Source organism: Zea mays, chromosome 1 (assembly GCF_902167145.1).
Source record: "Zea mays cultivar B73 chromosome 1, Zm-B73-REFERENCE-NAM-5.0, whole genome shotgun sequence".
NCBI classification, from domain to species: Eukaryota; Viridiplantae; Streptophyta; class Magnoliopsida; order Poales; family Poaceae; genus Zea; species Zea mays.
The window spans coordinates 200,561,864-200,587,265 of NC_050096.1; the positions used below are offsets into that span (position 1 = coordinate 200,561,864).

At 42.8% G+C, this 25,402-nt stretch overlaps 4 protein-coding genes across 6 annotated transcripts; 3 read left to right on the plus strand and 1 right to left on the minus strand.

The window, feature by feature from the left end:
* Positions 1–2,717: 2,717 nt before the first annotated feature.
* LOC542194 (uncharacterized) lies at positions 2,718–5,988 on the plus strand. The gene is given in 6 exon segments (NM_001111808.1): positions 2,718–2,819; positions 4,026–4,444; positions 4,546–4,624; positions 4,762–4,884; positions 5,490–5,609; positions 5,704–5,988. Coding segments are annotated over 5 exon segments (774 nt in total). The 5' UTR covers positions 2,718–2,819; positions 4,026–4,052; the 3' UTR covers positions 5,764–5,988.
* Positions 5,989–8,255: 2,267 nt separating this feature from the next.
* Positions 8,256–13,010, plus strand: LOC100193393 (uncharacterized). Of its 2 annotated transcripts, none has more exons than XM_008666203.3 (8): positions 8,256–8,758; positions 9,496–9,635; positions 10,721–10,953; positions 11,135–11,261; positions 11,370–11,643; positions 11,857–11,989; positions 12,245–12,331; positions 12,511–13,010. In XM_008666203.3, exons 2-8 carry the CDS (start codon positions 9,542–9,544, stop codon positions 12,652–12,654), a joined length of 1,092 nt encoding a protein of 363 aa, XP_008664425.1. In that variant the 5' UTR covers positions 8,256–8,758; positions 9,496–9,541; the 3' UTR covers positions 12,655–13,010. The 2 variants fall into 2 exon arrangements, with proteins under 2 accessions (XP_008664425.1, NP_001296808.1); NM_001309879.1 differs by having other exon boundaries at positions 8,461–8,758; positions 9,501–9,635; positions 12,511–12,875.
* LOC100277376 (uncharacterized) lies at positions 12,898–14,177 on the minus strand. Of its 2 annotated transcripts, none has more exons than XM_008666211.4 (2): positions 13,496–14,177; positions 12,898–13,271 (listed from the first exon to the last, which is right to left on the minus strand). In XM_008666211.4, the coding sequence occupies exons 1-2, from the start codon at positions 13,722–13,724 to the stop codon at positions 13,246–13,248; spliced, it is 255 nt and encodes an 84-aa protein (XP_008664433.1). In that variant the 5' UTR covers positions 13,725–14,177; the 3' UTR covers positions 12,898–13,245. The 2 variants fall into 2 exon arrangements, with proteins under 2 accessions (XP_008664433.1, XP_023157089.1); XM_023301321.1 differs by having other exon boundaries at positions 12,902–13,370.
* A 6,807-nt stretch (positions 14,178–20,984) lies between these two features.
* LOC100194297 (uncharacterized) lies at positions 20,985–24,927 on the plus strand. Its single transcript, NM_001359447.1, has 6 exons — positions 20,985–21,331; positions 22,899–23,078; positions 23,251–23,357; positions 23,746–23,951; positions 24,105–24,244; positions 24,388–24,927. Exons 1-6 carry the CDS (start codon positions 21,143–21,145, stop codon positions 24,697–24,699), a joined length of 1,134 nt encoding a protein of 377 aa, NP_001346376.1. The 5' UTR covers positions 20,985–21,142; the 3' UTR covers positions 24,700–24,927.
* The last annotated feature ends 475 nt before the right edge of the window (positions 24,928–25,402 follow it).

Genomic DNA, 25,402 nt, shown 5'->3' on the forward strand with positions numbered 1-25,402 from the left:
ACTAATTTTAGTTTTATCTCACGATTGTTTGCTCTAGACTATATTTGCACGCAGGGTGATCTTGCCCTCATCGATTTTATTAAGGAAATTCCTTGTGAACCAAGGGTAGAAGTCGTGCTTATTGATGATGCCTTTGTTGAAAGGAAGTCGATGGAATGTTTATTTCAGCCGAATGCATATCTAGGTGACGAGGTAATTCATGCTTAGTTTTTAATTTTAGCGACCTTGTTATGTATAAGTTTTTTTACTCACCCTGGTACTTTTAACCACGGGAAAATATCCTATGCAATCACTTATCCTGGTGCAAGCATGCAATCAAGCGATCTGGTGCATCCGATCTAGATCTAATGATGACTGTTATTTTATATTTAACCCCTTCCACCTAAAACATAGTACCTATTTTACTTTTAACCCCTTCCATATGAAACCGTTGGATCTAGATTGGATGCTCTGGATAGTTTGATTGCACGCTTGCACCAAAATGAGTGATTGCACAGGATATGTCCTCTTTAACCACAACTTACACACTTGCAGGTTATAGACTATTACATAAATTTAATAAAAGCTCAAAAGCATCTAAAGTGTCGATCTGGAGGTCGTGTCCACATAGAAAATGATTTCCAGTTCAATTTCCTGAAGCGAGATGGTGATGTTGAAATTAAAACAGAGGAGCTATATCCAATTAAAGACATGACACAAATATGTAGCGCTGAACGAAGGGTTTTACTTTACCTAGACAATGACATGTTACATTTGAGTTTGCAATCTAAACAAAATAGTTAGTGTTTACATGTATTTTATTGTTATGTAGTATTTATAATTATTTTGTAGGTGTTTATTCTGATAAACATCCGAGAGACGCATTGGTATCTTGTCGTGATCAATGCAAGAAATATGGAGATACAAGTGCTCGATTCACTTGATACTTCACAAGACCGCAAAGACCTCACTGACTCTGTGAGTATGCACAAGCTAATTACTAATTCACTATTAACTTATCCCAATCTCTGATTTTGTTTTACAATATATAAAGATTAAAGGGCTTTAAAGATAAATTGATATGATATCTCAACGTAAGGAGTTAAAAGACCACAGGTGGCCAAACCTCCAAGTTGCTTCTCGGCCGCTCAAAGAAATAGAAATGACATATGCAAAGCAGACAGATAGGTATAAGCACATGTCATACAAGAGGTTCACAGAAGCGATTATCATGGCCTCAAAGAAATATAAGATTGTCTACAACAAGAAACATAATGTATGGGCGAAGGATATTTTTAAGTGGGAATATACAATTCAGAATGGTGTTCCAATTGACTTCAGAGGGTATTTTCTTCGTACCACCTTCTCAGCAGTTTAAATTTTTCTATGATAATCATTGTATATAACATAGTTGGCCAAACATTCATCTATAGGCTTAATACCAGCTACCTCGTTCTCCAAGTTATGACCATGTGAGGGAATGACAGACGAATGGAATTTATTAGGGTGAGTGTAGTACGCTCGTTTCATGTTGAAACATACATTCCGGTTACATAATACAAATTCAACGTTTTGTTCTCTGCTGTCTTTGTGTGTAGGATGCAAAGATTATTCGAAGGAACTTTGTGATTGATCTGTTAAGTTATGAGGACAATTCGTGTCGATATATCATCCCTGCAAACATACAACAACGACTTATCGATATCGCTAAAAAGGATTAGATTAGTGTATGGTTGTCGACATATTTGTCCGTCATTACAAAAATCTAAACTAACTCTTTAGAAATAATGTGTGATATTGATAATGTTTACCACACGGAATTTTACATATCATAGTGATATTTGTCGTTCTGTTTATATGTTTCATACAATTTTTTTACTTCCGTCGCAACGCATGGGCACTCACCTAGTAAATAAATAAATCCCCAACTCCCTCCCACTGTCCCACACCGCCGTACGGCAGCTCCTCTGCTCCCTTCCTTCTCCATCCTCCATGACTCCATCTATTCAAAAGAATAGGCCGACTTGACGACTTCAAGTCTTCAACATACTGAGTCGCGACTAAATCTGGCAGGGCATCGTCGCTATGAAGCTTTCTCAGTCCTTACCCCTCTATGGATGAAAAATAACTCAAATGAGGTCCAAATCTGTTGGAAACGTTTATAACTTTATATAGAGGTAGGACATGTCGTCCCTTAGGCTATCTCCAGGAGCTTATCTATATCTATACCCATATTTAAACTTCAGTACAGTTTAGAGTGTAAAACAATGATTTTAGATAAATTTTAGGTAGACTACTGTAAACAGTCTTAGACAACAGAGTGCTAGCCAGGCAATAGGGGATTTACCTAGACGTGTTTTCTGAGCAGTTACGTTCAACGGCTGACGTGTGGACCGGACCAGACCACGACTTATGCCACACGTTAGCCAGTCAGCTGTAGCTATGTCCATAAAGGTAACCACAAAGAATCCGTCAGCTGTAGTTATGTTCATAACGGTAACCACAAAGGATCCTGTCAGAGTCCTACCCATAGTGCCACAAGGATTCTATGAAAAAGTTTTTGGTACTAAAATATATAAAAAACGAAAAAGTTACGCATGTCATCTGCTTTCCCACCAGACACCAGTGAAGTGAGACTGCGGATGGGCCCTCTCGGCCCAAACGCCGACGGCATTGGCGCGTTGACCGCACGACCTGCCGATTCCTTCGAGCGATATAGGGCGCCCCCGTCCACACCACCCCTCGTCTCCGCCCTAGCGCCACTGAGCCACTCGACGTCGAGATCGAGACGACCCGAGTCCGCCGCGCCCGTGCACCACCGACCGTCGAACTCCCGAAAGGTTAGTGTTAGAGGGCCCCCTCAATTCCTTTTATGCTCCTGTTACTATCGTTTGATGTCGCCATACTGATGTGGGGGATGCGAGCGGCGACGATTTCCCCCGGGTTTTATTTGAATTTTTCGGGCAATGCTACGTGAAGCGGTTAGATCTGCTTGTCGCTGGTGTAGTAGGGGTTTCTCGTTCGGTTCCGATCCGCGAGATCTGTGAACCCGACCGTGTCGGGGCGCATAGATCCGCCCGATTAGGCTGGCATTGTTGCGCGTAAACTCGAGATCTTTTCTGTCACCCGTTTTCTCCATTTGGTCAGAGGAGATTACTCGGGATAATGTATTGATTACTTTTGGGTAGGCGAGTTCGTTGATCATTTCGATTTGACCGGCCCAGTACTCGAAATCTGATGTAGTTGTACACCTGCCCTATGATTTCTGGAACTAGGTCGCGCTCGTCCTGATGCTACAGCCTACACGGTTGTAAGTGATTTTCCGCGTAGGCTTTGTTTGAATTCCCACCGATCCAGCTCAATCCATATGTAAACTCCAACGCACGGATTGGGATGGATACATGGGCATCCAAACAAGGTCTTACTGAAACGTTTCGCCCTTGGGAGCCTTTGGGAGCTGATGGCTTTACGATATTGTGTAAAATTGTTAATCTGGTACTGGAATAGGGAGTAATATGCTTATGTTGGTAGTGGTGTAGTTTGGTTCTTGTGTTGCAGTGTCCTCGAGGTAATAGCTGTTGTCATGGTTATATCTGGTTGGCTTGTTGTTGCACCTTTTTGTTATGCTGTATTGTATGTACTATGTAGTATCAGATCATAATATTCAATGTTTTGTCGTGTTCACATGGATGGACATCGCAACAAACTGATAAATGATACTAGGCCGTATTTTGGGGATTTATGTAGTTATAGCGAAATCTAGGGATCCCCAAATTAAAATGTTATTATAACTTAATACATTTTTGTTGGAACAATTGTACAATGTTCTGGATATTTCCTCAAAGATTTTGTAGGCATGTTTATGTGGTCACATCACTTGTATTTTATTCTTATGTACTGTAAGTGAGCTAGAATTCTGTGAAGATCTCAATTAGATACTCATTTCCCTTCCTCATGTAGTCATGTTGTTATTTTGTTTAGATGATGCAGTTTCTATTGGCTCTTGACATTACCTCATCAGAGTTTTTTTTTCTGGGCTATTGCAGTAACTCTATTTCTTGATCAACATCAACATGTCGCGGGAGGATAATGTTTACATGGCCAAGCTGGCTGAGCAAGCAGAACGGTACGAGGAAATGGTTGAGTACATGGAGAAGGTGGCTAAGACCGTAGATGTGGAAGAGCTCACCGTTGAGGAGCGGAACCTCTTATCTGTTGCCTACAAGAACGTAATTGGGGCCCGCCGTGCCTCATGGCGCATTATCTCCTCCATCGAGCATAAGGAGGAGTCCCGTAAGAATGAGGAACATGTTATTCAGATCAAGGAGTACCGTGGCAAGATTGAGGCTGAATTGAGCAACATTTGTGATGGTATCCTGAAGTTGATCGACTCTCACCTTGTGCCTTCCTCCACTGCTGCAGAGTCGAAGGTGTTTTACCTCAAGATGAAGGGAGATTATCACAGGTTAGGAAGTGGAACATTATATTGTTAGGTTAATCTATATATAGTCTGTAATAATATTTCTAATTTGGTGCACTTTTTATTTTTTGTTTTTCGATTGGAAGGTACCTTGCTGAGTTTAAGACTGGTGCTGAGAGGAAGGAAGCTGCAGAGAGTACAATGATAGCTTATAAGGCAGCTCAGGTTGGTTCATGTTTTCATTGGCCATAACAACCTTGTATTTGATTATTGCTTAACTACTTTTAGTCAATAGTGGATATATTTTCCCTTAAGCACTGCAATTCAATATCTTTTAAAAAATGTCTGCCTTATACTTGTAGGATATTGCGTTGGCGGAACTGGCATCTACTCATCCCATAAGACTTGGACTTGCACTTAACTTCTCAGTTTTCTATTACGAGATTCTGAACTCTCCAGACAAAGCTTGCAACCTTGCCAGGCAGGTAGGTATCACATTTGTCTTTCTATTTGCTGTTGTAGCTTTCTGAGTTGTAACTGTCTTTTGTGTTGCTTGTTTGAATCTGGGCTGAAAGAAAAGGTGCAAAATTGAATGTGAATTGGTCTTCCAAAACTAAAACACAGGAATTTTACTGTTTCATTGCAAGTATTATTAGATCCTTCTGTTACTTTCATCAGAGCAACTGGATGACTCTGCTGGTTCTATATGATTACTCATATGGGCTTTAGTTTCAAGTGGATTGCGGATTTCTTTTGTTTCAGTTCACTGTTGGACATCTGGGCATAATTGCATTGTTGGCTACGATATGTGCCTCTCTTCATGCTTTGGTGATGAGCATTTTTGGCACTTTTTGCCGCACGAACCAATACCTTATCTAGCAGTGGCAGCAGTAATTCATCGCCATACCTTTCTTATTAATATTATTGTTGTGTTGGTATGTTGATCTAGAAGAATCACATGGTATTTGTTGTTGACTGAGAAAGCTGATGATCATATGCTAGACAGCATGAATGCATGATGTGTACAATCTGAGGAGCGATTTTTTTATGGCACATGTGAATTTTATTCCTGATCAACTATTCTTTGCAGGCGTTTGATGAGGCTATTTCTCAGTTGGATACGCTTGGCGAGGATTCATACAAAGATAGCACCTTGATCATGCAGCTCCTGAGGGACAACCTAACCCTATGGACCGCTGACAGCACAACGGTATCTCCTCGCTGCTCAATTTAGCATGTTTGTATGATACATTATTCATACTCACGGATCTAGAGTAATATTATGAAATTTTCCTTGGTGGCAGGAGGACGGCATCGAGGAGGGCAATGAGGCCTCGAAGGGTGATGCTGGTGAGGGTCAGTAGTCTGGTAAAACCTCGATTGATGGTTCGGCATGTTTTTGAAGTCTACTGTGTTGGAAACCATGTTCTAATAGAAGGCGTCTCCCGCTCCATGCATTCCAAGATTCTGTCCTCCCCCTCCCTCCCCCCATGTTGTAGGCTGGTAGTGGTCAAATTAGTTGGCCCTGGGTCCATTTGGACTGATGTATTGTTTACTGCTATTGAAGTCATTCGTTCTCGTTTTGCTCTTGCAGTGGATCGCTATAGCCTTGTGTTTTCAATCTTTTAGGGCCTGTTTGGGAATGCAGTTTCAAAATACTGTAATTTTGAGATACCATAGTTTATAATTGTACATGACATAAATACTACGGTATTGCTTTACCACAATAAAACTATAGTATTGCTCAAAACCGAGATCTGTTTGGTTCTATTGGAAAAACAAAGTATATGTAGAGAGAAGAGAAGAAAACTGAGGTCCTGAGTGGAGTTTCGAAAACTCCAAAAATACCACAGTTTTGGGTAAACCATGGTATTTAAAACTGAGTTTTGACTAGACAAACTAAACATCTTTTGAGTTCTATTACTATAGTATCATCAAATATCATAGTATTGTTTCAAAACTGCAAAAATACTATAATTTCAAACAGGGCCTTACTAGTTTCCTAACATGCTAGCGTGTTTTTTTTGTCTGACCAGCCAAATAGCAGCATCGGCACACTTACCCTCAAACCCAGAGTTTAGCAACCTATATTTAACCGTAGCTAGTCTATAGTTAATTTTTTTTTATCAGTAGCCTATAGTTAATCTAGGAAATGCCACAGAAGCAAAGCATGTGCGGAGCTGGTTGACCCTTTCCTCATGAAGGGTTTGTGCCGTGCTGGTTAGCCTTTCCTGAGAAAACTGACCCTGTTTTATCCCAGTAGACAAGTCTTAAAGAAAAATGAACTAATTTTCCAAAAGATTTTAATTTTTTAAAGGTTCCATTTGTTTTCTTTTATTTTGAGGAATTAGAATCTTACTAATAGAATAAGCTATTTTTTTAGAACATGACATTCCACCACTTTCCAAAGTTATCATATAATCTTATCTTAAATTTATGGGATGAGCGATGCAAATTGATTTTATACATTTACATGCTATTTTTCCGATGTACAACTTATAGTAAACCCTTCTACTTGCTTCGCTATAACATGAATGTAGTATATAACTATCTCTCTCATATGATTTAAGATATTATATAAAAATATTACATATATAAATATAAAAACTTAATTAGTTTTGTTTAAATTGTAATTATTAAAATGGAATTCATTTCCGACGAAACAAACGGGGCCTCAGGGAAAATGAACTAATTTCTCTTACGGGACGTTTGGATCCCTTCATTTTAGAGGAAATAGAATTCACTCAATAAAATAACTTATTTAGTTTGAAATTTGACATTCCACCACTTTTCAAAGTTCAGATATAAGTTTATCTCAAATTCATGAGGTGGAGGGTGGGAAATGATTTTATGCATTAGTAAAATTGGTTTCTACTTTGTAACTTACATAACGCTTTTCGTCTCACTCCTTTATAGTAAAAATGTAGCACATAAATATCTCCGACATCTTACTAATAATAGTATATAAATATATTTTTACATAAAACCGAATTAGCTTAATTGATATATGTCCAAATTATTATTATTAGAATGAAATTTAATTTTAATGATCCAAACGGGGCGTTAGGAAAATGACAATCTCTTAAAAAAATAGGGTTTCTAAACTAGTCGGAAAACACGCAGATTTCATCAGAACGACTGCCACAATCGTAATAGTGGATTCAGGGACACACGTTTACTTTCAGATGCTAGTGTGTTGGCATTATGATGTTACGACATGATGATTGTCAGAGAGATAATGGTTAAAAGTGTTGAAGTGTTCTAACAGTTTAATTTTTTGGATTGAATTTTGAATTGAATTGGTTAGGCTATCTGCACTCGGGTAGGATAGGAGCCAAGCTGTCGTTTCGGTGTGGCTAGATGGCTGTTCAAGTTTGGCTCGCCCATTGTATTAGCTTAAGAGTAAAGCTTGCTCGGTTTGAAGTTGGCTCTCGAGCCGCACACTAATAAATATTATTACATTATAAAATAATTTAAAAATATGTAAATGTGAAATATAAAGACATTATTCAATATTATAAGTAAGTTAAATTATTAAATGTTATAAATTTATCATTAAAAATTAAGAAATGACTTTTTTATCCATAGAATCATCTATTTTTTTCTATTATTTTATAAATTAACTAATTTGGCACGGCTCAGCTTGTTCCTTCCTCAAAAATCAGACTTAGCTTGACTAAACTCGCGAGCCGTTTTAAATTCGAGGCGGCTCACCAGTCTCGAACCGTTTTGAGCTCGCGACCCATAGGTGCGACGACTCTCGCCAGCCCGGGTCCCGCTTCATCCATGTGTTCGCTCGAACGCGCCGGCCCGGGCGGCGGCGGAATTTTCCTCGTTACAGTTCTGTCGACGAAGAACAGTTGTTTGCTACCTAAAAACAACCAGTCGGCGATCAAAGCGGTTGGCTTTTAGCGGATTTTAAGCCTGTTTGTTTATTATAAACATGCCGGCGGTGACCGATCAATCAACCAACCAATCAATCAAAGTGCCAAACTCCGCGGCGACCAAATCCGCGGGAACAGAACAGGTGCGGGAGGCAGATCAATCAGTCAGTGAGTCGGCAATAATAGGGATGATCACCAAACGCATTATTTAGAAAACCGCCGGGAGCTGGAAAGGGCGAGGCGAGCGGTGCCGGCGGAGGTCGACAGGGGGGCTACAGGTAGAAAGGCGACTCCGCCGCTCCAGCTGAAAATGGCGAAATGATTTGCCTTCCCCAGAACCCAGCTCAGACAGACGCCGCCCTCCGCTGCTCTGCTCTGTTCCTCTTCCTCCTTGCCCCCTGAGCAGGCGAGTTGCCAGCCCGGAAACCATTCGAACAGGCCGAGCCCGCCCGCCTCCATTGCTCGCGTGCGTCAGGTGAGGGCTTCGCTCCTTCTCGGCTTGGGTGATCCATTTTTTCAGTGCTGCGGTTTTGTGAGCTCAAACTCAAGGGGTGGGGTTGCCTGGATTGATATTTTTGGGAAACTAAATCCGGGTTTTTTGTGGGTTCAAAACTAGGGGGGTGATTGGACTCTGTCGTAAGTTCGTAACCTAACCGAATTTATGAGTTTGAGCACAGTGCTTTTAGTATCTCTCTGAATGCCTCTCTCTCACACACTAGACATGTCATTGTGGCTCTCTGCAAATTTGTGATGTTGTTTGGACTTCGAAGAGGTCTCTGTTGGTTCATCGCATCATTGAAACCGTGCAGTAGTGTTTCATCCCCGTAAGATTATATATCTTGTCACTGACCAGCATCAAACTGGACTAGAGAAATTGAGAGAACTTCTTTTATTCTGGTTAAAGGACTAGAATGTGGGCTGGTAGAATATACATATGTTTCTTTCCAAATTGGACAAGCTTGATTTCTTTTCGATGAAAAACAGACACAGAAGTTCCATAGCATGCAATCTTCTGTATGTGATCTGTTCTTCCTGGTTTGTTTTCTTTATTGTCTTCTGTATGTGAATAGCTAGTACTTGATAGTTTAGTGTTACCAATTTATATGTTGAAGCTTTTCCCTAAAATGTTGGGTGAAATGGCTTCTGCATGGAACTTACGAGATTTATTGATGCTTACATCAAATATGCTTGCAATTTTTTTTCCATTTGAAGAGAAGGAAGGAAAAGAAGAACTAGGAGCAGAGTTGAATAGGTCATTATGCGCCGGTGGCTTTGCTGCAGTCATTTTGACACACCGTATCTCGAAAACGAAAATGGATTTACGAGCAGTCCTGATAGAACAAGTGGTAATGGTATGTCTGTTGGTTATGATATATTTCTTATAGCATTATTTTATCAATGCACAGAAGATTAGAGCACAAATCCTAGCATGTACTTTGTATTAATGAAAAACAGATGACGTAATTTTAGGATTATTTGGCCCCTGGTGGTAGATTAAACTTGTATTAGATGCACAGCACAGAGCATAACATATGAAAACAGGTTTTGGTTTTGACAAAACTATTTTTTTGCTGGACCAAGTCCCATTTTCATTCCCTATATATAGCATGCCTGATGGAAAATTTGAAACTATTTTTTATCTTATATTTTCTCAACAGCTAAAGATATGTTAGATACATTTCAAGTTAGCTGAATGTACCGTGTTGTATCCAATATAAGTTCGGCAATGTGACGGTTTCATTAAAAAACACACCATGTTGTTGATCAAACAGCTGCACTTAAACACTGTTGTACAAATTCTAAAGTCGAAAATGGTGCTAGTTCAGGCCTGGGTCAGCAAGCTAGCTGTACATATTATTCTAGGAAGATTAATGATTCCCAGGCCTGCTACGTGTGACAGCTCAATGGGTGAGGCACGATCCCACCTGAAATTTTCATTTCAAAAGGCGAACTGAGTACAAGCTTGCTACTACTTTGTTAGTTGCTTATCTGACCAGCATTAGTACCCACACATGATATCGATCAATACATCCTTATATCAAGAGATAACCAAGTAGAATTGACTGGAATAGTATTTAACAGTTAGATTGAACTTTTGTTCTTGTCGTTCGAATGACTTAATAGTCTGAGAAATAAAGACAGAGAAAAATGTAAATCTAGCTATAATCTTCTCAATGCAAAGCCAGGTAAATTTGAGCTTACGCAAGGCATTTAAGGTAGCATGTTTGTTGTTTGGTACAGATGAGGACACAGATTAGTTAGAATGTCATGCTGATTGAACTTTTAGGTGGTTCAGTTACCTCGTAATTAGGTGCTTCTTACTTTAGATGGGTTTACATGGCATGCCTACAATTGTTCTGCGCCTTTTCTCTCTGCATTCCATGCTTCTGCTGCTGAGATCATAAGCATATTGCCATATTCAACATATGCCTTTCAGGAAACGGTTTAAATGCAAACAGTGATCCTGCAAAACCGCCTTCTATTGAAGTACCTGCATTGTCATTAGATGAATTGAGGGAAAAGACGGATGATTTTGGGTCCAAGGCTTTGGTTGGTGAGGGGTCATATGGAAGAGTATATTATGCTGTTCTGGAAAACGAACAACATGTGGCTGTCAAGAAGCTTGATACTTCAGCAGATCCTGAGCCTGATAATGAATTTCTAGCACAGGTATGGTTTGTGGTTTGCCCAGACCCTGATACCCAATACTTAATTGTATTATACTCTACAACTCTTATTAACTACAATAAAATTGTTTTTGCAAAATTATCAATTCTCTGATAATGTTTTGTATATTGTTTATGCTAATATTGAACAATTTCCCTTTTCCCATTTCCTATTTTGGATATAGGTGTCCGTTGTTTCAAGATTGAAGCATGAAAACTTTGTGGACATGCTTGGTTATTGTATCCAAGGAGATCAACGTCTACTGGCTTACGAATTCGCTACGATGGGCTCTCTACATGATATTTTGCACGGTATGCATCTAGCCACTTAGCTAATATGCAGCATTTGGAGATAAAACAAAAATAACCATGAATGAAAACACGAAGTTGTTTTTAACTTGTTTTTTTTTCTTTCAACAGGAAGAAAAGGTGTTGCAGGTGCACAACCTGGACCTGCTCTTGATTGGATGCAAAGAGTCAAAATTGCTGTTGATGCTGCAAAAGGTCTTGAATATCTTCATGAGAAGGTTCAACCTTCCATAGTCCATCGAGATATACGGTCCAGCAATGTTCTTTTATTTGAGGATTACAAGGCCAAAATTGCAGACTTCAATCTTTCAAGCCAATCTCCAGATATGGCTGCTCGTCTACATTCTACTCGTGTCCTTGGAACCTTCGGATATCATGCTCCAGAGTAATTATTTGACATACATATGCAATTCGCTCATACTTTGCATAATGTATCTAGGATTATGCCCCCACATAATTATCATTTATTTAACTTTATCCTCATTACAATGAAACATGCTAATAATCTTTTCACTATTTTGCACGAGATGAATGTTTTGGAACTTTATCTTTGTTCCTCATCTGATCAGTGACATAAGAGATCTATTATACATTTCAGGTATGCTATGACTGGCCAACTGACTCAAAAAAGTGATGTATATAGTTTTGGGGTTGTCCTTTTAGAGCTTCTTACTGGAAGGAAACCTGTAGATCATACAATGCCAAGGGGCCAGCAGAGTCTTGTTACTTGGGTATGAATTAAAATTTTCATACTACCATTCTCAATGATGTTTTAAAATCAGTTTTTGCCATTTCTCCCGAACAATTACCGACAAGCTATTTATACATGCTTCTATGTTGTGTTTGTTATAATAATCCAAAAACCTACGTGAGAGTATATGCAAGTTTCGAGTTGTGCGGAAGGACCACAAACATAGCAAAAGAATACCGACGACTTTATGTGGTTATTGTTAGGGGTCTGATTTATCGTGTATGTTTCAACTTAGGCAACACCAAGGCTTGGTGAGGACAAGGTGAAACAATGTGTTGATCCAAGATTGAATGGAGAGTACCCTCCAAAGGGAGTAGCAAAGGTACATCCCGTTCTCTCGCTCTATGTGTTATTTATTTGTGAGACAAAAATCCACATTTTTCAAATCGCCTACTGAAATCTGAAGTCATTAGTATAAACAAAATCAGCACTGGCTGCAACACATTTGTGAAATACCAAGCCATCAACAATTATTATTTCCTTTTTTTGTTGTTGCTGCAGCTAGCGGCAGTGGCGGCTCTCTGTGTCCAATACGAATCTGAGTTCAGACCAAGCATGAGCATTGTAGTCAAGGCGTTGTCTCCTCTTCTTGTGAATGCACCGTATCAGCCGGCTGCTGCTCCTGATGTATCTTCAGATGCCTGACAGCATGAGCAACTGAAAACCCATGTAAAGAAACACCATTTACTGTCGGTATGCCATTTTTTCCACGAATTATTCATCTTTCGTAAAATCAGAATTGTGTGTGTGTTTATTGGAGAGGAAGGGAAGAGGAAAGAGCAACGCATTTGTTTTGAACCCATGTACTTCGTGCTTGAGAGCTGCTGCAGTTGAAATTAATTACTTAATGTACACACTTGTGCATCCGTTGCCCTTCCCCTGTTTCAGTTTCTTTTTTTTTTCTTTTGAAATGGTCATCCTTGTAATCTACCCCTGCTTTGCTGTTGGGTGGCCGCAGAACCAAACTTTTTGAATCGGAGTAATTGGGTTTGAATTGTCCAGTCCAATGCAACACGGTTACACAAAGCTCTTAGAGAGAGAGAGAAAAAAAATCCACTTTTAATCATCCACTGCCCCTTCTATAAGCATAAGCAGTTCTGGCAACATGTTGCCATGGTGTGTCTTTGTCAGCATGGTCTATTCTCTACCATCCTCTGCAAATGGCAACACTGTCGTCGGCGTGGACGATCAGCCTCGTGATGTCCTGCCCGACGGCTTCAGCCGACGTGTAGCGGTTCAGACGCTCGGCGTTCCGCGGGTTCCTGGATGGATCATGCATGGTTCATGGATGGTACCCGTCGAGGAAAAGCAACCATGCAGATCGGTTTGTATCAAATTTCATGCAGGATGGAAGAATCCCACTGCACGTCATTGTTTGTTTAGTTTGGAATTGGAGCAATGCAGCAGGTTGAGAAGTTACTGAGAGTGCACACAGGAACGAAGGAAGAAGCAGGACGCCGGTAGGAGAAAGAAAGGAAAAAGTTACCAGTAGAGGACCTTCCCGTGGAGGTCGAGGACGTGAGCGACCTGCCCCAGCGACTGGATGGCGAGGACTCGGTGGCGGCGTCGGCGGGCTGCGACGACGAGGAGGAGCCGCCGCGGCGGTCCCGGTCCGGACGCCGCTGGAGCTTGGACACCTGTCGCTTGAGCTCGGCCTGGCCCTCCTCCAGCGCCCGTATCTTCTTCAACAGGTCACGCTCGTCCTCCGCGTCCATCGCCGGCGGCCGGCGAACGTACGACGGCGCCGATCGATCGATCACTCACGGACGGTGATGGATGGATCGGAGAAGTGGCATGCAGCAGATATAGCACAGCAGCGGCAAGATAGAAGCTACTCAAACTAGGGTGCCCAAACGAAGAAAACAGCTGGGACAGAGAAGACAGTCAACCGACCTTCCTAGCTGATTCTTCTAGCCAAAAGGCCAAAAGCTTGGCTCCGGCCGCCGGGCTCGAACAGACAGTGCTTGGCTGCTTGCCGCCTTGGATATCCTTCCATGCAGTGAACCAACCAAGATAGCTGGCGTAGTCCTCGTTTTGGGGATCGAGCCCGAACCCTTGTTTGAGTTGCTATACCCATATTCAAACTATATTAGGAGGATATTATAGTCTACAGTGCAGAAATGCACAACAATGTTTTAGTCTACAGTGCAAAAATACAGAACAATGTGTTGACGCCTTTTTGGAGGCGCCAATTATTCAAGAGAACCAGCGGCGGTGCTCTCTGCACAGGGGCGGACGGTCCGCGCGCGGGGGCCGGACGGTCCGCGGCCTGGTGCGAGGCGGCGGTGCTTTCTGGTCAGGCGCGGACGGTCCGCGGCACAGGGCCGGACGGTCCGCGACCTGGTGCAGGAGCCCGAGTTCCCTGCCTGACGGCCGGACGGTCCGCGCCCTAGGGCCGGACGGTCCGCGCGTGCGCAGGGGCGGCGGAAGACCGCCGACGGCGCCTGGATCTCGCTCCCGGGAGGGACCCCGTCGGGGAGGAGAGATCCTAGGTGGTGTCTAGGCTCGGGCCGGCCGACCTAGACTCCTCTAATCGACGTAGAGTCGAAGAGAGACGAAGAATTGAGGATTGGAAGGCTAAACCTAAACTAGACTAGAACTACTCCTAGGATAAAATGTGAAATAGAAGTTGTATTGATTCGATTGTTGATTACAAATCGGCCGTATACCTCTCTATTTATAGAGGAGGGGGGCTGGACCCTTTACAAACTAATTTCCGAGCTTATCCCGCGATTTTAGCTAACAACCGTAGCACAAAACTCGGAACCCTAATCTGCTCTGCGCCCGCGCGGACCGTCCGGCCCACAGGCGCGGACCGTCCGGACCGCGGACCGTTCGGCCTCAGGGCCGGACCGTCCGCGCGCTCAATTTGGTGCTCAACATATGCCCCCCTGCCTTTTGGTGGAGCTGAGCGAACCAAAAGCAATTAACTCGATGTTATCACATCGGTTTTCTTAGGCATCTTGCCACTTACTAGGATGGTACGCAGTCGTCTTGGTCTCGGACGTGACCCCTTTATCTTTGATCGAACTGTCAGTCCCAACACCGTCGAGTGAGCATACTGATCCTGACCAATCTGTCACCTAGCTTTTCCTAATTTTCCAAGTGTTCTGGCGTAGCTTCATAGTCGACCAGGTCTTCTCTTTGCAGGTCATCTTCCTCCATGGGTGTCGGTACATCGTTGGAGGTGTCTTGGTGTAGTGCGGATGGTCCGGCCTCAGGGGTCGGACGGTCCGCGCCCTGTACGGTTGGTCCGGTCTTTATAGCCGGACTGTCTGCCATACCTGCAAAGAGCTGCACAGTTGTTGTTTTATTTTCTGTCTTTATGGCCGTTTGATTTTCCTCAACGGCCTTTGGTCTCCATCTCTTTTGTGGTGGCGGATACTGCGGATGCGTGTCATTGAATATTTTTTCCGCCTCCTTCTCCTGATTCTCCTTTGTCCTAAGGCGCTGTAATTTTCGCTTTTGCGATCGTGTCAATCCCGATGGACACCATCGGGGCATGGAGTATTTTGGATCGACTATTTTATTGACAGTCGTACTTTCTTTTTTGTTTGTGTTGGCCGATTCACCAAAAATCATCGGCCCTTCGTTATTTTGCTGTACGACGACATCTGTCGCTCCTATTTTAATGACCTCTCCCTTTTTCGTACTGTTGGAGGTTATAGCTGTATGTCCCCCTGCCGGATTAGTCAGCCTTTGGGGCTGAGTTGTTCGGCAATCTTGCTGGGCCTGTGCTCGTGGACCAGATTGAGGGGCTCTCAATCGGTCTTGTACTGGAGGTGTCAACCTATTGAATACAGATGTTTGGGGTGCCCCCCAAGCGGGGTACTGTGGCATCCCAAATGGGTATGGTGGCATTGCCCCACATTTGATTTGGGACATATGATGGAGGTATGTATGTGTATGGATATAGCATAGGTGGATATGGTGGTGGAGGTGTCCATGCAGGTACGTTAGGTCTTAATTGAACATTATGACCTTCCGTCCTTTCCGATTGGTGTGGTGGTCCAATCGGCCTAACCTGCCGTCGCACCTGGGTGGGTAAGCGAGGTCCCTTTGGTGGCCGGTCGCTGGAGCCAACCTTCTTTTTCACATATTTAGACAATAATTGATCAAAGGTCGGGCTAGATTTTACCAACCGACCAGTTGCCTTGAACGTGTTAGTTTTCCACGTACCTATTTCTGGTCGTCGTGGTTTGAAGGTACGTGGTTGCCGCGGCTCTTTGACGTTGCCGGACCGTCCGTCGGAACGCTTCGGACCGTCCGGTGATGTTACGGACCGTCCGCGCCTAGACACCGGACCGTCTGCGATGCGTAGTATGGGTTCTCGCGCATATCCCCTTGTCTGTGCTTGCCCCCCAGCGCTGGAGTTTGTGATGGTTACCTTCAGTGTCTCCCCTCCATCAGGAGTCTTCTCGGCCATCACTTTCCTGCAAGAAATTTTGTTGTTTCCATCGGCCTCCCGTGCGTTGCCGATGATGACTTCTTTGTCTTTGCCCTTATCGGCTGTGTTGGGCCGAATTAGGACCTTTTTGCCATTAAAGTCAATCACATTCATTGGGAAGGGCTCCGTGTCCTCCTGAAATTTCAATCGTCCCTCATTAATGGCCGATTGAATTTGTCGTCGGAACACATTACAATCATTAGTGGCATGGGAAAATGAGTTGTGCCACTTGCAGTATGCGCGACGCTTTAGTTCGTCGGCAGGTGGAACGATATAATCAATTTTAATGTTACCATTTTTTAGTAATTCATCGAATATCTTATCATATTTGCCGACATTAAATGTAAACTTAACCTCCTCTTGTCGTTCCTTTTGAACTGACTGCAAGGAGTAGCAAGCCGAAGATTTGGCCTGCTCGGGCCAAACTATTTCGGCAGTGTAAACTTTCTTTGGTTCATCGTCCGAACTACTTTGATTGTGTTCTACTATAGGGACATTATGATGAACCATTCTGACTAGTTCTTTGCTTCGGCTTTCACAAGCCGAAGCTCTCTGATGTAATTGTGCTAAAGTAAAGATCTGGATGCCTTCTAATCTCTCTTTTAAATAATAGCGCAATCCATCAAAGGCTATTCCCGCCAGTTGTTTATCTGTTAAATGAATTTGAAAGCATCAGTTTCTCGTATCCTGGAATCTCCGGATATAATCACTAACCGATTCATCCTTTTCTTGTCGTAGGGTCACTAAGTCTACTAAATCTAGCTCATAATCACCAGAGAAGAAGTGTTCATGAAATTTTTGCTCTAAGTCTCCCCATGACAAAATGGAATTAGGAGGGAGCGTGGCATACCATGTGAATGCAGTCCCTGTTAAGGATAATGAAAATAAACGCACACAGAATGCTTCGGTGTCGGCCAATTCTCCTAATTGTGCTAGGAACTGGCCTATGTGCTCACGCGTGCTCTTTCCTTGGTCACCCGAAAACTTTGCAAACTCGGGTATCCTAGTTCCCTGTGGGTATGGGTGGTGATCAAATCGGCTGTCATAAGGCTTCCGATATGATTGCCCCCCAGGGATCATGCTTACTCCGAGCTTATCTCGGAACGCCCCAGCTATTTCTTCCCTCACTATACCAATGGCAGCCGGTGCAAGACCACCGGCTCTCTGGTCAAACATAGGTGGGGTTGGTTTCATGTTAGTATGTTGTCGTTCCCCCCATTGGTTTGAGCTACGTGGTGCATTTCCATTTGCGCTATATGGCTCATATGTTTGATCGTTTCTTTCCGGCCTTCTAGGTGGGGCCGGGAAGCTTTCCTGGGCTCTGGATCCTGAATTAATGGGCTGGTGCATTGCATAATGTGATGGGAAGTGTTGTTGGGACGGGCGAGGATTCAGGTAATAATCCCCCTCAAAAGACTCATGCGCGGACTGTCCGGATACGTACCCGAACCGTCCGTGATTATATGCGGACCGTCCGTCGTTGTATGCGGACCGTCCGACTGGATAGTTTAAATTCGGTGCCCTATGTGGTGGCTCGGGTGCGTGTCTAGGTAACTCATTAAAAATGTGCCCGACTGTGGCTGACCCGGACGGTCCGCGCTCGCGAGCGGACGGTCCGGACATGTGTAGATCGGCTGGTTTACTGCCGATTTGCGTTTGCTCAGGGTACGTGTCCATCGGCATCCCATAAGGGGGTTGTGACTGGTTGTGACAACCTTTAACCGATGTATTACGTGTATTATCTCCTAATTCAACCTCGTGTGAAGGAAAATTTGCTATACTAGATTTATCAAATGCACGTACTAGTCTCCTACAATCGTTTTGCATAACCCCTATGATATTTTGCATCTGTTCTCGCTGTTCGTCTATGTAAGCTTTAAGAGATTGGAGTTCGTTGGTGCTACTTACATTTGGGGTAATCGTAGTAGGTCGGAGCGAAGCCAGATCTGTCGCCCGTTGCCGAACGACTTTGTTGTTCCTGTCCACTTTGAAGTCAGCCAGGAACTTCGCCTTTGCTTCTTGGACCAGCTGCTCCTGGCGCTCCTCGAACAGAAGCTGTTCTTCAGCCGGCAAGGCTTCCCATGTCGGTGTGATGATATTGCTGGTGGAAACCTCAGAGCTATCTTTTGAACCGGCCATTGAGGGCCGATTTGATAGGTCTATATGTGTTGTCCCCAGCGGAGTCGCCAAAAAGTATTTTGACGCCTTTTTGGAGGCGCCAATTATTCAAGAGAACCAGCGGCGGTGCTCTCTGCACAGGGGCGGACGGTCCGCGCGCGGGGGCCGGACGGTCCGCGGCCTGGTGCGAGGCGGCGGTGCTTTCTGGTCAGGCGCGGACGGTCCGCGGCACAGGGCCGGACGGTCCGCGACCTGGTGCAGGAGCCCGAGTTCCCTGCCTGACGGCCGGACGGTCCGCGCCCTAGGGCCGGACGGTCCGCGCGTGCGCAGGGGCGGCGGAAGACCGCCGACGGCGCCTGGATCTCGCTCCCGGGAGGGACCCCGTCGGGGAGGAGAGATCCTAGGTGGTGTCTAGGCTCGGGCCGGCCGACCTAGACTCCTCTAATCGACGTAGAGTCGAAGAGAGACGAAGAATTGAGGATTGGAAGGCTAAACCTAAACTAGACTAGAACTACTCCTAGGATAAAATGTGAAATAGAAGTTGTATTGATTCGATTGTTGATTACAAATCGGCCGTATACCTCTCTATTTATAGAGGAGGGGGGCTGGACCCTTTACAAACTAATTTCCGAGCTTATCCCGCGATTTTAGCTAACAACCGTAGCACAAAACTTGGAACCCTAATCTGCTCTGCGCCCGCGCGGACCGTCCGGCCCACAGGCGCGGACCGTCCGGACCGCGGACCGTCCGGCCTCAGGGCCGGACCGTCCGCGCGCTCAATTTGGTGCTCAACACAATGTTTTTAGGTAAACTTTGTATAGACTGTTGCAGATGGTCTTATATCAACAGTCTTAACCTCAACTTGGGTGATAGGTCATTGCATTATGTGGTATTATTATCTAGCAGATGTGATATACCCTACGAGGGCTTGTTCGGTTATTTTCAATCCATATGGATTGGAGGGGATTGATATAGATTAAGAGAGATTTTGACTTACTAGTGATTGAAACCCCTCAATCCCGCTCAATCCATATGGATTGGGGTAGAACCGAACAAGCTTTGAAGGGATATTAAAACCCACAAAGGGAACAAGAAAGTTCATTCCACAATAGCTTTAAGAAGTTGGAATAAAGGATGTAGAGGGAGCTATGGTGAGGGCTCTAGCTCAATTTCAAAACAAAAGATCATTTAGTACATAGCGACAATCTTTGTGATCATATACAACATGGTCATTGAGAACAATGTTGAAGACGGTGGGCATTACCGCATTACTAGGACGGGTTGATGTGGCGAAGAAGTGTGTTGTCTTAGACCCTGTTTGTTTTGGATTATAATATCTTCAAATTATATAATCCAGCGTAAATAATCTAACCGTTAAACAAACACCTAGATTATAGATTCAAATTATATAATATAAAGTCTAGATTATGATAGTCTCATAATCTTATCAAGAGTTATTTGAGATTATTTTGGCAAAAGACCCACTACCCATGGTTATGTAAATAAAAATTACAATATATGTCATCATTCTTTTCTCACCTCAAATAAACAAACAAATGCGATGTTGTCTTTATGAATAATCTACATTTGTATAATCTAGAATAACAAACAACTACATGTAGATTATAAACTGTCTAGATTATAATCTGGATTATATAATTTAGATTATAATCCAGATTATATAATCTATAATCTGAAACAAACAGGCCCTTAGTTTCTCAAGATTCACGTGAAGGCTAAAAAACAATATTACACAAGATCTTTGGTCCATTACTCTATTCATAGCTTTAACTATAGTATTATTGATGTAATGAACTTTATTTTCAAGCTTAGGTTGTGATGGAACTATGCAGTAAGATGATACTTCGTTTGATTTTTTTGGATCCAAATTCTGATTTTTTTTGAACTTGTTTCTGAATTTTTTTCCCAAAACTTGGGATATTTTTATTTAAATTTAAGATGTGCCAAATAGACAAAGTATATATACAAAATGAATGAAAAAAAGAAACATGGCCTCTAACTTTTATATAAAAATACTTCTAATATTGGGAAATGATGTTCGAATAAGGACGTATTTAGGGATGCAAGTTCAAAGTAATTTGGATCAGGCCAACCTCAAAAAGTTAATCAAATGAACTAGAAAGATATTTCTGTAGTTTGAGGAGAGTGGAAAATGGTCTAAACTGAAATTTAACCGTAACTAGTTAGCTGACAAAAAAACAATCATTGAATACCGACTTCCATCAATAGACGTATCCCACATATTTCCTAGCTCTAAAGTGTAAACAGGGGGGTCCATGTTTCGGAGAGTCCTTTGCAATAGTTTCATCTGCCACACCAGTACACCACAATTTGATGAATGTTGTTCAAAAAGAAAATTAAGCCCCGTAAAACCAATCCAATCGGGTGGCAGTTTTTAAGGAAACCAGGGACCGCAGCAGCAAGCCGCCCCAGCCGACGAGGCGAGGAGCGTGCAATTCCGTAGCTGCAACGAACTCCCTCGACCGTATCGCCCGCTGCTCCTCTATCCCTTTCCTGCTGCTGCTACTACCTTAAGCTATCACTATCATGGCCTTGATGCTGCTAGCGCGCAACCTGCGCTCCCGCCTCCGCCCACCGCTCGCCGCCGCCGCGGCGTTCTCGTCGGCCGCGGCGGAGGCGGAGAGGGCGATACGGGACGGGCCGCGGAACGACTGGAGCCGGCCCGAGATCCAGGCCGTCTACGACTCACCGCTCCTCGACCTCCTCTTTCACGGGGTACGTACACGGTTCACCCGCCTGTCGCACGTGACACGCCATCCCAAAATCCACCTCTAACCCTCTGCTTATGCTCGGGTTTTGTACTGGATTAATGGCCTCGCCGGGAATTCAGTGGAAGATTATGACTTTGAACTTCTGGCAGTTGAAGGTCGTAGATGGCAAGGTTATGTTTAGGTCTTTGGGCTGTCAATGCTAGATTTGTTGCATTAGATGAGGTGCTAGTGCTGGTTGAATGTCATTTTTTTGCCACATAGTGTCGTCGGTTGGGCAAATGGCAAAAAATGTTTCATTTTTGGGATTTTTTTCTTGTTGTTCTGGATAGCGATTGCGATTGACATTTCAGCTCACTGTGGCTTTGTATGAGGACACCTGGTATTTTATTTGCTTTCCCAGATATCGGAATATATTAAACATCACTCCATGTTCAGCTAACACTTGATGGATTTAGTACATAGATAGTATTGGCATCTATGCTACCCAAGTTTTGTTAAATGTTGGTGATGAGCATGTGGGTTCTGTCAATTTAGGTCTTAGGACTTTTAACCAGTGGAAAACCCCAATTTTCAACACTTCAATAGTGATGATGTCAACTTCCTTGGGTTCTTTTTGAACATTGCTACAAAGTATCTAGCTTTGAACCCCAAAGACAGACTTTTCATTTCGTAATTTTTTTGACCTTTTTGCCTGTGCAAGAAAAGACTATTCATACGGACTTGGTGTCAATTGTCAAGCTTATGTGTTCATAAGTTCGTAAAAAAAGTGAGCTATTTATAAGTCCATCTGTAGTGTTGGTAGGAAGGTACTGCCCCCAAGGCACTAGGGCATTTAGCAGGTTCTCTGTATAGCCTATAGCGTGGAAATTCAGATCTAGCATTTCCCTCCTAGTCCTAGGGTCTTTCTGCCGGGTTAACAAACTTTGGCACTGCAGTTAATGAAAAGTTTCACTTTTAGGAGTAGGAATGGGATGTTTTTGACAAGTTTTCCTAAGATCCACCTCGAGAAGGCTGTATGGTTGTTGGTTCTTCTCATACCTATTGGGCAAGTGTTGGAGCATCACATAATTCGGTAGAGGGAGTCTATAGACAAGTTTTTACTACTAGGAATTTCCAGAGTTTACCTATCAAAAGGCTAGTTATTGTTGTAAACCATGGAGCGAAGATCAGTGATGACGATTTGTTGGATTTCATGATAGCCTGATAAATGCAGGCCAATAACAAATTTTGCATGAGCGGGACTAATGTACTATTCAATATATTTGGTCAAAGTAACATATTCTTTTGATGTAGAACTATTACATCCATGAGTGTCTTGACCCATCATGGATTTTAAGCATTCCTTGGAGTAACTCCACAGATTGCCTGTTTGTAAGATGGAATAGAGATGGGACAATTCAAATGGTCCATTGTTCTTTTGACGAAAACAATGTTCTTTTACAATATGAGTTTACCTGTGATGGACCATTTAGCATTCATGTAACTATGTTACAATGCACAATTGATAGGGTAGCAACATCTCTGACATGCCATTTGTTCTTCTAATTGCTGAGCAACTACTTTATTTTCAGGCTCAGGTCCACAGAAATGTCCATAAATTCAGAGAAGTGCAGCAATGCACACTTCTTTCAATCAAGACTGGTGGATGCAGTGAAGATTGTTCTTACTGTCCTCAGTCATCAAGATACAACACTGGATTGAAGGCCCAAAAATTGATGAACAAATATGCTGTCTTGGAAGCAGCAAAAAAGGTACAATTAACGTAATAATTGTCTGAGAGGTAAAAGGTCCACTTCTGCTGTTTTTTAAACTGTCATAAAGTGACATTTAATCTTATTGTTGATTGTAGAATTATAACTTTGTAACTCTTGAAATTCTGGGCAGTATTATTGTTGCCATTTTTCTGATATATTTTTTGTACAGGCAAAAGAGTCTGGGAGCACCCGTTTTTGCATGGGAGCTGCATGGAGAGAAACCATTGGCAGGAAATCAAACTTCAACCAGATTCTTGAATATGTCAAGGAAATAAGGTATTCATTGGAATCTTTTGTTTACCCGATAGAGGTATTGTATATGGCGCATGTTTTGCATAACCATGTGCAAGTTTTCGGCTTTTCGCCTATGTCAATGTTCTGTTGTCACGCCTATGTTCACCTACTTTGTACTCCCTCCATTTTTTTATTTGACGTTTGTTAGTGTATATTTGTACTATCCGGCGTCAAATAAAGAAAATGGAGGTAGAATTTTTTTTCTTGAAACAAACTAACTTTGTCTAATCACCTATGATATACAGGTTATTGACTTAAAGTTCTTAATTGTATGGGATATGATGATATATTCAATCAGCAGAAGTTTTATACATTATTATTATTAGTTTATTTCAACATTTTAGCATGCATTGGATAATTGAATTTGCAGGGGTATGGGCATGGAGGTCTGTTGCACACTAGGCATGATAGAGAAACAACAAGCTGAAGAACTCAAGAAGGCTGGACTTACAGCATATAATCATAACCTAGATACATCAAGAGAGTATTATCCCAACATTATTACCACAAGATCATATGATGATAGACTGCAGACTCTTGAGCATGTCCGTGAAGCTGGAATAAGCATCTGCTCAGGTGATTCTTCCAAGTTACTGGTGTTTCTTTTATATGAGGATTGTGGACTACCCTGCACAAAGCGATCCTCTTCCAGCTTATTTGAAAAGACTGGGGGAATATATGTCTTCGGTAGTTCATTTTATAATTTGGTGCTCCATTTTTTCCCTCCAGGTGGAATCATTGGTCTTGGTGAAGCAGAGGAGGACCGGGTAGGGTTGTTGCATACCCTAGCTACCTTGCCTACACACCCAGAGAGCGTTCCTATTAATGCATTGGTTGCTGTAAAAGGCACACCTCTTGAGGACCAGAAGGTATTCCTGCTGCCGATTACTTTGTTTAGTTTAGGTGGTTGCAGCTAGCGTGACACTCCATCTCACACATTGAAAACATGCCTATATCTCTGTATTATATAAGTAGTTGATTGCGCATTATGCTAACTAACGTTCCACATCAGCCTGTAGAGATCTGGGAAATGATCCGCATGATCGCCACTGCTCGGATCACGATGCCAAAGGCAATGGTGAGGCTTTCAGCAGGCCGAGTACGGTTCTCGATGCCAGAACAAGCGCTGTGCTTCCTCGCTGGGGCCAACTCCATCTTTGCCGGCGAGAAACTTCTCACAACCGCAAACAACGACTTTGATGCGGACCAGGCGATGTTCAAGATCCTTGGCCTGATCCCCAAGGCTCCAAGCTTTGGCGAGGAAGAGGCGTCTGCGGCGGCTCCCACAGAATCCGAGAGGTCTGAGCAAGCTGCTTCGATGTAGAATATATACATATCATTACCGATTATCCGTATCACGGTTGGGGCGAAACTAGAACTACCGTTGTAGCTAGAGCATTGGATTGTAGAAACCACAACATTTCATTATTTTGTAATTGCTTGAGACTGAATGGGGGATACCCATGTCGGGCTAGATCAATGGACAACTTCCACACAACCAAATCCAAACATTGAAACTCATTTTTCATCACAGTTTTAATAAACTTCTCCCACTTATCTTGAGAGCCCGCCAATGGAGCATAGTGCAGTAACCCGTCAAATGAGGTGCCAGGGTCATTTAAGTTGCAATGAAGTTCATCACAAGCCCTAACAAAAATCTCGCTAAACGACGGTGTGTCATCAAATATCACTGCCGCCTTTATTCTATCAAAACTAACATTTTCATAAACATTTCTCTCGAATTCAACACTCAATAACCAATTAAGATGGCGCGTGACTAACCGTATCTATTAATGCCTAACTAATTAGTAACCCCATCTACTAATCTACTAACACATAACTAATTACTAAGTAATGATTAATTACTAATTAATAACTATATACTAACTAATTACTAACCTCATCTAATTGAGTTACGTGATCTATGATTATGGTATGAAAAAGGTTATACCTAGCGATGGCGGTGGAGTCAGGCTAGCGATGGCGGTAGAGTCGGACGGTCTCCTCTCTGCCAAAAAATGAATATA

What these genes read in the sequence shown, in the direction of transcription:
- LOC100193393 (XM_008666203.3), top strand. Translation starts at nt 9,542, where the DNA reads ATGCGCCGGTGGCTTTGCTGCAGTCATTTTGACACACCGTATCTCGAA. An exon ending in TGATAGAACAAGTGGTAATG is followed by an intron (nt 9,636 to 10,720) that starts GTATGTCTGTTG and finishes TATGCCTTTCAG; the next exon opens with GAAACGGTTTAAATGCAAAC. An exon ending in CTCCAAAGGGAGTAGCAAAG is followed by an intron (nt 12,332 to 12,510) that starts GTACATCCCGTT and finishes TTGTTGCTGCAG; the next exon opens with CTAGCGGCAGTGGCGGCTCT.
- LOC100277376 (XM_008666211.4), bottom strand. Translation starts at nt 13,724, where the DNA reads ATGGACGCGGAGGACGAGCGTGACCTGTTGAAGAAGATACGGGCGCTG. An exon ending in CACGGGAAGGTCCTCTACTG is followed by an intron (nt 13,272 to 13,495) that starts GTAACTTTTTCC and finishes TGATCCATCCAG; the next exon opens with GAACCCGCGGAACGCCGAGC.
- LOC100194297 (NM_001359447.1), top strand. Translation starts at nt 21,143, where the DNA reads ATGGCCTTGATGCTGCTAGCGCGCAACCTGCGCTCCCGCCTCCGCCCA. An exon ending in GAATATGTCAAGGAAATAAG is followed by an intron (nt 23,358 to 23,745) that starts GTATTCATTGGA and finishes TTGAATTTGCAG; the next exon opens with GGGTATGGGCATGGAGGTCT. An exon ending in TGGAATAAGCATCTGCTCAG is followed by an intron (nt 23,952 to 24,104) that starts GTGATTCTTCCA and finishes TTTTCCCTCCAG; the next exon opens with GTGGAATCATTGGTCTTGGT.